We start from the raw sequence: 14,262 nt of genomic DNA, 5'->3' as shown, positions 1-14,262 counted from the left end.
GAGACCAGTAATGTAAGAGTGAAGCAAACAATCTGTGAGTGATTATAGCTGCCCATATTGCAACTCTGTATTTTCATAGTCTAACACAAAAATAAAAATTAATGGCATAGTATAAATTAGGAAAAACTCGATTCATAGTATTAATTTATTATTTGGCTTCCTTTTTCTTTTAGAATTGATTTTAACTAATAGTGTATCTTTTTGTCTTTTATTTTCATGTTTGCACTTAATCCCATTGTAAAGCACTTGGAACTACATCATCTGTATGAAAAGTGCTCATTAAATAAGTTACTATTACTGATAAAATCTTCAAAACAGTGAATTAAAATCTATAATCTTTTTGATTTGATGCAGACAAAATAGTACATCATAGGAGTGCTTAACAAAATAGTGAAACCAAATAGTCTATAATGGGAAGGAGAAACTGTCCCAAATTATTTACACCCATTTTGTATTTAATCAAGGTCCGGATATGTAAATAAAGAAGCTGCTCATGGTGAGGCGACATAATTTTTCCAATAAATATTCAGAAAATCACATGATCAACAATGGGCAAGGCCATGCATTTAAAAATTTCCTCTCTGCTGCTCACTTTATGTAATTTTTAAAAATCTAGTGCACAGTTGCTACTTAATTAAACTGATTATGAAAACTCTTGGTCTTGCTTTAGGTTATGCTTAAGATAAATTTTCCTTTTAATGTCCAAAGTGAACAGTATGCATTACCACAATTCAAGTAAGGTACTTTTCAGTGCTTTTATTAATGAGAGACTGTCACATTAGCATAACAGAGTACAGAACTGGAAGTGGACTTGCTTCAATAAGATTTTAAAACCTCTCCATAAAACTGTCTCCAACCATTTTTGCTTAACTATGAAAATTTATTTTTCTCACTAATAGTGCATTTGCTCCCTTCTCACTAATACATTTGATTACCCTTTCAGAGTTTTGAGTACAGGGCTACTTATTTTATAGCTTATACAGTACCATGTGAAATGTGCTACTAACAAAAACAATTATTTTCTATTAAGTTAGTAGAAGCAATTTTGATGTCATGACAGTATTTATGGAAGATGTCTGACATCCATCAGTGAATCTTCTGCAGTTGTGGATAAATATTTTCTGAATAATATTACATTCAGGACTACTTTTTCCTGTTTCACTAATGCAGGAAACAATCCTAGTAAAGTCAAAAATTGATTAACAGCACTATTGAAAAGAGATTGGAAATACTGATGCATGATATATCAGGCAAACAGTCCATCTTCTTATTAACAATTCCTAAGGCAGAGATGTTTTAAAATAACATTGATTTTACTGATCTTGGTGTAAAAGTAATAAGTTATGATGAGATAATTATGATGACATAATAATAAATAAAATATCCTCCATTGGACTAGCATTCTCATAATTTCTGATGTGTTCCCTTATGAGTAAAATATTTGCAGAAGTTATGTTTTCTTTTCATTTAGGATGATTTCTCTGATATAGCTTATTCCTTGATGTTATGAATAATAATTTATGTAGTGAAAATCTAAAAGTATTTAAATCAATCTATTTCTTAAAACTTAAAGTAGATTTAAATTTCTTTAAATTTTGTGAAACATTAATTACTTAAGTAATGTAGTTAAGCATAGAATGTGCAGCATATATAATTAGTTTGTATGGTTGATATGATTTATTTAAATGCATTTCAATATTTAAAAGTTTTATTTCTATCACTCAGACTTCTATTGAAAAGAAAAATCATCAAATCCACATATTTTCATTTAACATTCATTTACTTGCTACATTGTCATTCCATGAAGATTATTTTGCCATATTTAAAGAATGGATATTGTATTTTGTGCATTCAAGTATGAACTAATTAATATTCCCTATAAAAAGATACAAAATGAAATCAAAATTTCCTCTGTCATTCGCAACTGTGTACTATCCTAGATAACAGTAGTTAAGATATTTTGTGAATGCGACATAGCCAAGGAATACATAATTTTAGTTTGTTGTTATTTTGCATTGATTTGTTATCTGTCATTGTGCGGTTGTTCACATAAAAGCTTAGATATTCAACACATTTCCAGTAAATATGATCAGGCAAGACTTTCCATTACTTTCACTCTCACATACTGTAATTCAAAATTATTCCTAGCATCTGATTCCATTTTAAAACAATACCAAGACTTGTTTAAAAATATTTCTAAGATGGATTCATTTAGGATGCTATTTTTATATTTTATCATAACATTTTACATATGGATCACATTTTATGATTGATGTAGACAAAATAAGATGTAACTTCATGCCATGTACAGTATGCAATTTTATTTTAATCCCAATATTACAGGTACTGAGAATATCTTGGTAATAAGATAGAAACCAGGCACTTAAGATTATAATGCTACCTTTAACTTAAATTAACAATCTGTAGGAGAATATCATAATCATAACTTCCAAATGTGCTGATGAAATTATAGTCAAGCAAGAAATGATGGCCATGAAATCAAATTCAGAAAGAATTAGGTATTCTTGATATTGTGGGTGCAACATAACATGGATAAATATAAAATAATTAATATTGAATCAAAAGAACTTGGTAGAACTAATAAAGAGATATTGGGATAATAATACATTAACCTGTGATTAAAAATGAGTTAATTATGTCAGAATGTGAAGACAAATATGTTTGAAAAGCATGGTACACATCAAGAATGGCTTTTACATTTTTGGTCAGTTTGTAAATTTAAATACTTCATTGTTCTTTTAAAGGTTTAAAGATGATCAAAGGAGATGATACTGGAGTTTTACTTTTTAAATTTAATTTGAAAGAAGACTAAATTCACTGCAGTGTATTTTTCAAATAACATGGAGAATAAATTGGGAAAATTAGGATTGTAAAACAACAAAGGACAGACTTTTTTACACTCCCAACTATATATAAGGTTCAATTTACACTTATTCTTCTTGTGGTTATGTGTTTTTAGCTGCATTTTAAACTGGAAATCCTGTTTACTCAGTTTTGAGATTATCCTTGCTTTGTACAACTGACATAATTCCCTCCGGCTGTATCAGCAATGAATTACACTCAACTGCCTGTTTCCTCAATGGAGAATCTTATCAACCATCAATTTCCTTTTATTGGAAATTCTTTCTGTTAGAAGTCAATCCTTTCACCTATCTTAAGTTCTTGTAGGCTTCCTGGATCCATAACCAGATAATGAGTCTGAACAAAGTCCAGGTTCATTGATCTTTAATATTTTTGTGAGTCCTGTTCAAACAAGAACTCTTTCAATGAAATTCTGATTTTGTTTGCATAATATTTTCTGCTGCAAGAACGACGGCTTAACAGTTCAGTTGAATTTCTTTACATTCAAGTTTATTTATTGTGAAGTTTCTTCAATTGTTGGAACCTGGCACTTACATTGTCACTATCAAAGTTAAGCAAAAGCCCAAAAATGTCTGTGCTGGGTAACCATTTGTAATATCTGCAGTTACGGTGGGTTATAATATATTGCAAACATATCTGAGCAGACAGTCCACCAAATAGAGACACCACTGGAAAATGATAGGATCAAAGAGCAATTCAAATGCAAACCAGGTTTCCATTTCTTCTGCGTATTATTAAGAATGATACATTCCCCAACTCGTGTCAGCAAAACGATTATAAAGGGCAGCAATAAAAAAACATTCAATGGAACAAGAGCACTTGCTGTGAGCAATTACAGCTCAATGATTTATTTTCTAAACTAAATCAACCCCTTAATAAACCTTGATATAATCGGAGTAAAAGTACTGTGAAATAGAGGCAATCATAGACAAGTTGTTCATTTAAGCCCATGCTTAACAATCTAAAATATGATTTTCACAAGGCATTATGGATGTTCAAAGAGCAATTTTGCTTCACTTTACCTGCTGATAATGGAGCAGGAAGAAGTTAAAATGGGAAGACTCTGCTTCCCATCAAACTGGGATTGATGCTGTTGGTTTTGGTAACAATTAAGGTTTCCTCCAACCTCCAAACCCATCATCCAATCCCTTCTCCCAAGACTTTACCTATTATAGCAGTTAACTTTGGTAGAAGGCAATCTGTAGTTTACAAGTTTTACCCTACTATATTGATAACTGTTCCTTGCCACTAGATAAATCTGAGCAATTAACTAGTGGCCTGGTATTTAACATTCCATATGGGATTGCCATACTCTCTTGCCATGCCTGCATCTTGGTAGTTTCAATCCTTCCAAGGTAACAGTGATGATTAGTATTTAAGGATGATTAATATCATAAAATGTATCTAAATTCTGAAGTGCTTTCATAAATCCTGGAGCCCGACATCTAACCGCATTTTCTCACACTGTGCATTAGCCTTCTAAGCAATGGTCAAGTGACACTTCGGAGATCCTAACCAATGTAATCTTGAGGCAAAGTAGTTAGCTTTGATGGCCTTTTCTGTATTGTCTTTCACATACACTGGAGGCTTTATGCCTAAAAGCAATATTTTGACATGTAATTGTGATTGTCATATTGCTAAATGTGGCTGTCATAGTGTGCATGTCAGGTTTCCATAAACAACAATAAAAAGTGATGTTTTATTAATGCTGTTTGATGGCACGAGCATACACCACGATACCTCTCTTGTTTTACTTCAAAAAATATTACACTGAAGGGTCATTTGAAAAACTCTGCAAGAGTCCAGCACATCTCAAAATTCAACGGGTACTACAGCATGCCACACAGTTTCACAGCCAAGGATCTGATCCTTTACCAGGAGCTTCAGAGCATCAGGACAGAAGGGGAAAATGAAGGGAAGGACAAGGTAAAGGGTCCCTTTTGGCAGAGTTATTAGACAGCACATCAAGATGCAATCTCAAGACATAGGAGCACACATTTTCATTCCTCTTTTTTTGTCTATTACAATACCCACTGGACCACAATGAAAAGAAATTCTTCGTGTTGAACCAAAATTCTACGTGAGGTTTATACATCAAACCATTAAAAATGTCACAGTAACATCAGCTCAACACATTTGTGTATTTGTCAGGTATTAGCATCGATATATATTTGCTCCAGCTGAGTAGACTCTTAATAAGCTGAGAATGGCTATTAAAGGCCATTGGCTTTCAGTAGGGATACCTTCCAAGAGCAACCCTACTCCTTGAAGCCCACTACACAATAGCCTTCTAGGCAATGGTCAAGTTACACTTAGGAGATCATAACTGATGTAATCTTGAGAGAAAAAGGAGTTATCTTTCATTCACAGGGCTTCTGTTATATCTCTAGTTTGCGGGTAAACAACCCCACTAGCTCGTTGGAGGAGAAATTGCTGAGTCCTGTGACACTGTGCAACTCATCGTGATGGCACAGTGTTAAATTACTGGATTAATAATCCAGGGGCCTCATCTAAATATCCAGAGTTCATATGCTAATAATCCCATAGGTCATATGGGAGCTGTAGAATGGAAATTCAGATAATACAAACAGAGGCAGTGTGTAGCAAGACTGTCAGGAAGGAGCAGGCAGATGATAGGTCAAAACTGCAGTCAGTGGAATGAGTTGCATTGTAACAGGGAGACAAAATCAAAAAGGGTATTGAATATAGGACTGAAGGTGTTACATTTGAATGCATGCAGTATACAAAATAACGTAGATGATTTTGTCATTCCGTTCAAGATAACAGGTATGACGTTGTGGGCATCACTGAGTCGTGGCTGAAAGAAGATTGCATTTAGGAGCTTAACATCCAATGATACACATTTTATCTAAAAGATGTGCAGGTAGGCAGAGGGAATATAAGGTGTTGCTACTCCACCCTGAGGGTGGCCTCATCTTGGCACAAGAGAAAGCCATGGGCCAACATGTCCATGAGAATAGATGACATAGGATTGGAAGATGTAGAATCTTTGTGGGTGGAGTTAAGGAACTGCTAGGGTAAAAAGACCCTGATGGGAGTTAAATTCAGTCCTCCAAACAGTACCCAGGATGTGTGCTACAAATGACAACAGGAGATAGAAAAAGCATGTGAAGAGGGCCAATGTTACAATAGTCATAGGGTATTTCAATCTGCAGGTTGGTGCTGATTTTGGATCACAAGAGAGAGAATTTGTAGAAGCTTACAAGGTGTCTTTTTAGAACATCTTGTGGTTGAGCCCATTAGGGGATCAGCTATTTTGGATTGGGTGTATTGAACTGGATTTGATTCAGGAGCTTAAGGATAAGGAACCCTTAGGAGAAATGATGAGTTATGAAAGAGGTAGCTGTAAAAATTGTGGAATCGTTAGTAATGATTTTTTCAAGAATTACTATATTCTGGCATGCTTCTCGAGGGCTGGAAAATGCAAATGTAACTTTACTCTTCAAAAAGGTATGGAGGCAGAATTAACTAAAATATAGGCCAGTTAGTCTGAACTCAATGGTTGTTGGAGGTGCATGATAAATTAGGCAAAGTCAGCAAGGTTTCCCTAAGGGAAAAATCTTAGGAAAATAAAATCTTAGGAAAATCTAAGGAAACAACAAGCAGGATAGACAATGGAGAATCAGTGGATGTTGAGTACTTGGATTTTCAGAAGTCCTTTGACACGGTGCCAAACATAAGGCTGTTAGCAAGATAAGAGCCCATAGTGTTACAGGAAAGGTATTATCATGGATAGACTATTGGCTGAATGGCAAGAGACAGAGAGTCTTTTCTGATTGGCTGCAGGTGACGAGTGGTGTTCCACAGGGATCGGTAGTGGGAGCACTTAATTTTAAGTTATTTGGATGATGGAATTGATGGCTTTATGGTCAAGTTTGTAGATGATACAAAGACAGGTGGAGGGGTAGTTTGTGTTGAGAAAGCAGGGAGGCCGCAGAAGAACTTAGAAAGAATGGAGAAAGAAGTGACAGATGGAAAGTGTTGAAAAGTGTATGGTCATGCACTTTGGTAGAAGAAATAAAAGTTTGGACTACTGTATTTTCTAAACAGGGAGAGAATTCAGAAGTCTTAAGGTGAAAAGGGACTTGGAAGTCCTTGTGCAGGATTCCCTAAAGGTTAACTTGCAGGTGGAGTCAGTGGTGAGGAAGGCAAATGCAATGTTACCATTCTTTTCAAGAGGTCTAGAATATAAAAGCAGCAGTGTAATGCTGAAGCCATATAAGGTACGGTTGAGGCTTCTCATGGAGTATTGTGAGCAGTTTTGGGCCCCTTACCTAAGAAAGGACGTGATGGCTTTGGAAAGGGTTCAAAGGAGGTTATGAAAAGGATTACAGGATTGAAGGGCTTACTATATGATGAGCATTTGATGCCTCTGGGCACGTACTCATTGGAATTTAGAAGAATGAGGGGGGATCTCATTGAAATCTTTTGAATGTTGAAATGATTAGATGTGGAAAGGACGTTTCCTATATTGGGGGAGTCTAGGACGATTGAGCATCAAGGGATGTCCATTTAGAATGGTGATGAGAAGGAAATACTTTAGCCAGTGCACCTTGGAGAGGTTCAAAGAAGGTTCACGAAAATGATTCCAGGTGTACAGGTGGCCACTGAGTGTAGTTTACCTGAATGTAATGTTATCCAGAATGCATTGCATGTAGCAGTCTTCAAGGTGGTAAAAAAGATATTACAAACTAAATTTCTTTTTAGCATGGCAGTGCATGGCTAAACTCATGGGCTTTGACTCTGTTTGTACTAAATGATTTAAACTCACGATTAAAATAGTAGATTTCTCCTTTAAGGAAACTTAAGGAATTGTAGATGGAAATGCATTACTGCCTAAAATTGAAAAATACACTTTAAAGCCATATTTGGCAATAAATAAATGGGAAATTTATCATCTATCTTATTTAAAATTCAGAAATGTTAAAGGTACAATATGCTCTTATTATAGAAATAATGAAATTCTACATATTATAGATTTATGGAAATTTAAAATATTGCAAAAGCAATACATCAACAAATAGAATATCCCTGTAAAATATCTTCCTGCTGATGTATAACTCAACACATTTTGCAAAGGAGTCAAATAATTGTTCATTTTGCAGCTTGCTTATATGAATTGAGTGCCAGTTGCCAAGATAAATCTTTATAAACGGCACCAATAATCTAAATACATTCTGCTGACTGAAATTCCTTACTTCAGTTCAAAATCATGTGTTCTGTTAATTTTTTACATAAACACCGCACACATGCAATAGGGAGATTGAATATGGTGATTTCTTTTCTCTACCCTCACCCTATTAAATTTAATTTTATTTCAGTATGAGTAAATTACAGGATTAATAATCTGATCCAAGAATCCAGATGGTTAAAAAGCTGGTCTTAGTGATAATGACAAATTATCCTTCAAACCTCATCCGATTGACTTACGTTCATCAGTATAAGATATATTTCACTTCTTATCCTAGCCTGGCCTATGTGGTTGCGTCCAGGGTGCTCCATGAATTAAAAGTAAAAGAAAGGATGAAAATGGGCAGAACACTTGAGATCAACCAAAGCACCAGTGCAAAGTACTCCTGAGGAGTGGTGTGCAAACTGACAGAATTGTCCCACATGCTAATCAAGCAACATCCTGACCTAGGCCAACTTGCAGAATCACACCTTACAGGATGATAATTTCCAAACTCCTCCATCATCATTGTTCTGTCCTACCAGCAGGTTGGACCACTAGAGTTGATGACACTGGTTTGCACACAGAAGGGCTGAGTCCTGGAATCCTCAGTTATAACTCCAAATCCTACAAAGTCTCATGGCAGCAATCATTTGTCCTATTGCCTGTGAAACCACACTGGAACAGATCTTCCATGTGACTCTACTTTTTGTCAATGATGTCTGGCTGGAGTTGCCAGAGTAACAGTCTTGATTCATCATCAAATTGTGGCAGTATTATATACTGCATCAATGCATGGTTATTAATCAGCTTCTTTATCTGAATGTCTATGTTTGCTACTGTTGCTAGTTATGAGACATATATAATATTATATAATCCCAGTTTTTCATTGTCTAAAACAAGTCCGAAATTATTAAGTGCTTCCTTTGTTATTGCTTTGAGCTGCCAGTGAATTTGCATTTGTTGTGTGTCTGGCCGTTGGATCTGTGAACTTTTGAAATGTGACTGTGTTTTGGCCATTGAAAAGCTTGGCTGTTCTAGAGTGACAAAATTGCAGGGCATGATGTCCAGAATAACAATAGCAAATGACTGAACAGGTCTCACCAGCTCCCTTCAGGTTCAGTTTCATAGAGGGCTCTTTGCTCCACCTCCCTGACTATAAGTTGCACCTACAGCAGTTGAATGTGGGGGATGACGGTCTCTAGATTTCTTAGACACCTTTTCCATCAACTCAACAATTTGACAAATAAGTTCAAAGGGCAGGTTTGGTGTGGTCAACAGCTTCAACTGAGTTAATTATCTGCTGGTGCACACATAAATCTATCAAAGTGTAATCTAAAACACAAAAACAAAATTACAATACTGATGGTTCACTCTATTTCTAGCACCTAATGCCAAATGTCCAGACTTCAGCTATTTTAACAGCTTCAGTAATCTTCCAATTTCTGCACAGCATCTGTAGACAAGCCAATTTATTGTCTTACGTGCTATGAGGAAGTTTGAAGCATGGCATAATAGTTCTTGGCTAACTCCTGTCAGGTGTACTTTTAATACTTGAATATCACCTGATCAGGGCTCTGGCACCATTACTATGTTCCATAAGATTGTTTGCTTTCAGGAACATGGCCATCTGACTGATGTACAAGCTGAATCATCTTACATGCCAAGGTTTTTGATGCAGTCTCGGAGCAGCCATGTTACTCTAGCACTATTCAAAAGGGAATTGGCTAAACTTGATTCATTTGGTAATCCTGTAATGGCCAGCAACTTAACTTTACCTTGCCATTTTGGCTTCTTGTGCTGTGCACTTGTATCAGTCCACACAGAGCTCTTAGGTGAATGTGATTCAATTTATTCATTGAGAATGTCTGCAGGCAAACACCACACAAAAAGAAAGTTTTGGTTCTAAAAGATCACCTTAAACTTTTCATGTGTGAGCTGTCAATGTCCTTCAATAACACTGGACAACAAAGATTTTACTTCCTGAATACCTTTAGGTGTATCTTATGTATTTTGGGCTACTGATCATGAAAATTACCATGAAGTTTCCCTATTCGTGAACCATTTTTTGAAATCACTTATGTTTATTATTTCAATTCATAATTCAAGGCAATTAAAATGTTGCCTACAATGTAAGCTGGAAAGTTTCCTATCTTGTCCAGGCATGCTTGGGCATGCTTAGGCTGTGCGGCTGCTGCATGGCAGGACAGGTTTTAGTAATAATTATAGGGTTTAGAAGTGTAAAGATGGAATTTGCTATCACCAGGCACAAAAATTTCTATGAAGAATTTTGATATTTGAGACAGATGCTTCCCAGAATAACTGATGTCAAGAGTAAGGAAAGCATTTTTGTTGGTCCACAAATCAAACAGGTCATCAATGACAGGCAACTTGAAGAATTTCTAGTGGGACCAGAGAAAATCACATGGAAGGCTTTCAAGGAAGATGTTGAAATTGTTCTCAGCATCTACAGAGCACCAAACTACACGCAGCTGGTTGAAAGCATGCTTCAAGCATATAAAACCTTGAAATGCAACATGTCACTAAAGATTCATTTTCTGCATTCCCATTTAGACTTCTTCCCTGCAAATCTCGGTGCTGTTAGTGATGAGCGTAGTGAAAGGTTTCACCAGGACATTGCAGTCATGGAGAAAAGATATCAGGGCAACTGGAATCCATCAATGCTGGCGAATTATTGTTGGACACTTAAGCGAGAAGCCTCAGACACTGAGTACAAATGAAAATCATTAACAAAATATTTTCAACTTAGTTGAACTATTGCAAAGCATCAGCACCATTATGCAATTAAACACATTATATTCAATAATCCTGACGAAGGGTCTCGGCCCGAAACGTCGATAATGCTGCCGTACTGCCAGTGCTATAGATGCTGCCTGGCCTGCTGTGTTCCACCAGCATTTTGTGTGTGTTGTTGTTTGAATTTCCAGCATCTGCAGATTTCCTCGTGTTTGATATTCAATAAAAGTTAATTTGTTGTTTCTCCAAATTCCTGCGTGATACAAGTAGTCTGAAATTATATTTGTGTTCCGAGGAAGCAACACTTTTGAAAAAATTTGTTGTCCAGTGTAATCCCAAAGGTAAACTGCAAGAGAACCCATCCTCATCACCAATCTATAAAGGCTGGATTGTAATGACAGCTGGCTTCAGACATAAATATCAACCAGAGGCAGCATGCATGTTAATATATTTGGGTTATATGCAGCTGCACACAATACACAATACACTGACGGTGAGATATAGGTGTATCTGACCCACACTGTATTTAGACTCATTAGTGAGTCCAGGGACATAACTGGCACAGCCCTATTCATTTAAATGTGACTGTTGAATTTTACTAAAATGGGAAGTAAAGGAATTAATATTACTATTTGAATTAATATACATAAATGAATGTAGTGTAATTTTAAAAATTGCTATTGACATTCCCTACATTTTAATTATTTACATGAATTTCAGTTGTTTCTGTTTTTTCCAGTCATCAAAGGCAATTAAAAAAGTAGTAAAGATCTTTTAACAACATAATTTATGAGAAGATAGTTAGAGTAGTCCATAGATGAGTTTCAAGATCACCACTTGTAGATCACCATACCACATTAGTAAGGTTCAGCAGGTTGTTAACAGCTGCATGGTCTTAAAGGGCCAGTGCAACTGCAGACATCACCAAGGCTTGAACGTTTCCAAGTCCACGTTGATCCTGCTCAGTGCTCTAAGGTTCAGTACAGTATACAGTATACTATATCAAAAGAGATAGTGTCCTGCTTTCCAAATAAACTAGTAAAACTTACCACTTGTGTGATTTTTATTCTTATGCTAAGACTGAATTCCTATTTCAGTCATTGTTTAATTGTTATTAAACTGGCACCTTATGTGATTCTGCCCTCCAATATTATCTCAATATGTCCACACATAAATACACAGATAATTTTTGCAGGCATATAGATTTTTTACTGGTTGTTGCATAACCACATAGGCAGGTTACAGTTTAATAAAATGAGTTATTCCATGCTTTAAATAAAATCTACATTAAGGTAATTTGATACTAATAATTGTTTAAATTAGGGTTAAATTTCAGATGATTGTTTGGGAAAGTTAAGTGATTTATTATATTATCTGGAGTGATAATTATTCTGTTCAATGGAGTGATAATTTGCAAAAGTGAAAAAAAATCCAATATACAGACACATCATTATTTCATGGTTGATAGCAACAGCATGTATCCTCTGGAATTACTATAAAGCCTATCTGCTCTAGTTTCCACAGATTATTCTCTCTCATATGGAATATTTAATCAATGGCAGTAAATTCTGGTGTTCTTTCACACCTGAGAAAGATTATGATAACTTGTTCTTGATTTAACAGAACTGTCTTTACATGGAGAAACTTAAAACTTGAAGAGTACCCTGTAAATATCATTCAGCTACAATGGAATTAAATTGTTTCTAACATAAATTAGTCTGAATCTATGAATTTGATTAATCCTACATCATGCGTTCTGAATAAGCACCCTGCTTCTGAAGTTTTTGATGGCTATTGTCATGTTTTATTTTCATTCTTCTTATTTATATCATGTCAGTTGCTGTAAGAATATTGGTTTGAAATGTACAAGATAACACATATCACTAATTTTAATAATTTGCTTTTAGTCACTGTGCTCTGAAATTAAACAACGACGGCGTGGCATAATTTCTGTACTTCACTTATGCCAACGTCTCCTCGATGACAGAGATGCTAACTGTTTGGAAGCTGATCGTCAGTCAATGCAACTTGTTATTGTGAACCTGGAGAGAAGGTGGGAAGCCATAATAATGCAAACTATCCAGTGGCAGAACAGACTGCAAAAGCAACTAGGAAAAGAAAAGGTAAGATTTCAGTACAAGGTAATATAACATGAAACATTACAAAATGGAGAAATGTAAAAAATTCTACAGTCTGACTGAGATGAACTTACCCTACTTCTCAAATATTCTTCGATTCTTCCTTACATTGTCCTTGCCAATTTCTAAACATCGTATAGGAGATCAAATATTTAAGAAGATATTAGACATTATCATGGCACAACATAATATATAAAATAGAACTGGGAGAAATGTTTAAATTATATTTTTTTCAGTCCACATCTGCCTTGGATAAGATATTTACAAGCTGTTCTACAGGTAACACAAATATTACTCTTTGTTTAGTAGATGAGAAGATTTGCTTTAATGAAACAGTATGACAAGCATACTTTCTTATCTCAGAGAACTTGCCCAAAGCAGGAAACTGGACAGCTACAGGATGTCCATGGCTGAAAATGTCAATCAAGTCTTTGATTCTGATCTTGGCCATGCTAATTGAATTCCTCATGTGAATGCTGCAGGCACAAGTTATCTAGATATTAGCTCTTGATCTCAGTATTGATTGTTGCAAATCACTATTTCCCTGCCAAACCTATAAGTAACCAAGATATTTGAACATCTCCATTCACATCTCTGATAATTCCTGAGTGTAATCGTTTCACCATTAACCATGATGTCTTCAGCTCCCAAGGCCATTGATCTGGGGTTCCCTCCTATTACAGCTCTGCTTCTCTACCTCTCTTTCCTCTTTTAAAACACGTATCTCAAATCTCCTCTAACACATAACACAGTGCGTTTATCCCTGCTACTCTAATCATCTCCAGATATAAATCCTCAATCATTGATATCATGCTTTTCACCAACAAAACCTGAAGGTGTGGAAATCCTCTTTAGAACTCTCAGTCTCCCTTTCTTCCTCTGAGATGCCCCTTAGTACCTACTTCTCTGACTGCCGATGACTATCGAGCTAAATTTCACACACAAAATGCTGGAGGAAATCAGCAGGTCATAAACAATTAATGAATAAACAATTAGTGTTTTGTGCTAAGACCCTTCACAATTCTAACAATTGTATATCATTGACGTAATGTAAAGCAAGTAATCAGAAGACCATAAGGTATAGGAGCACAATTAAGCCATTTGGCCCATCGAGCCTGCTCCGCCATTTCATCATGACTGATCCATTTTTCTCTCAGCCCTAATCTCCCAGTTTCTCCCTTTATCCCTACATGCCTTGACTAATCATGAATTTATCAACTTCTGCAATAAATATACCCAATGACTTGGTCTCCACAGCTGCTTGTGGCAACAAATTCCACAGATTCACCACTC

The 14,262-nt window shown here is 35.7% G+C and overlaps 1 protein-coding gene across 7 annotated transcripts in view; it reads left to right on the top strand.

Moving 5' to 3' along the window:
* Positions 1-14,262, top strand: part of akap6 (A kinase (PRKA) anchor protein 6) — a 404,269-nt gene that overhangs the window by 341,399 nt on the left and 48,608 nt on the right. For all 7 annotated transcript variants that reach the window (XM_073040038.1, XM_073040040.1, XM_073040039.1 and 4 more), the window contains one exon: positions 12,739-12,954. In XM_073040038.1, coding sequence (XP_072896139.1) covers positions 12,739-12,954 — 216 coding nt within the window. The remainder of the gene's footprint in view (positions 1-12,738; positions 12,955-14,262) is intronic.

Source organism: Hemitrygon akajei, chromosome 3 (genome assembly GCF_048418815.1).
Source record: "Hemitrygon akajei chromosome 3, sHemAka1.3, whole genome shotgun sequence".
NCBI classification, from domain to species: Eukaryota; Metazoa; Chordata; class Chondrichthyes; order Myliobatiformes; family Dasyatidae; genus Hemitrygon; species Hemitrygon akajei.
The sequence above is the reverse complement of the archived record's forward strand: the minus strand, read 5'-3'. Positions and strand labels throughout refer to the sequence as shown.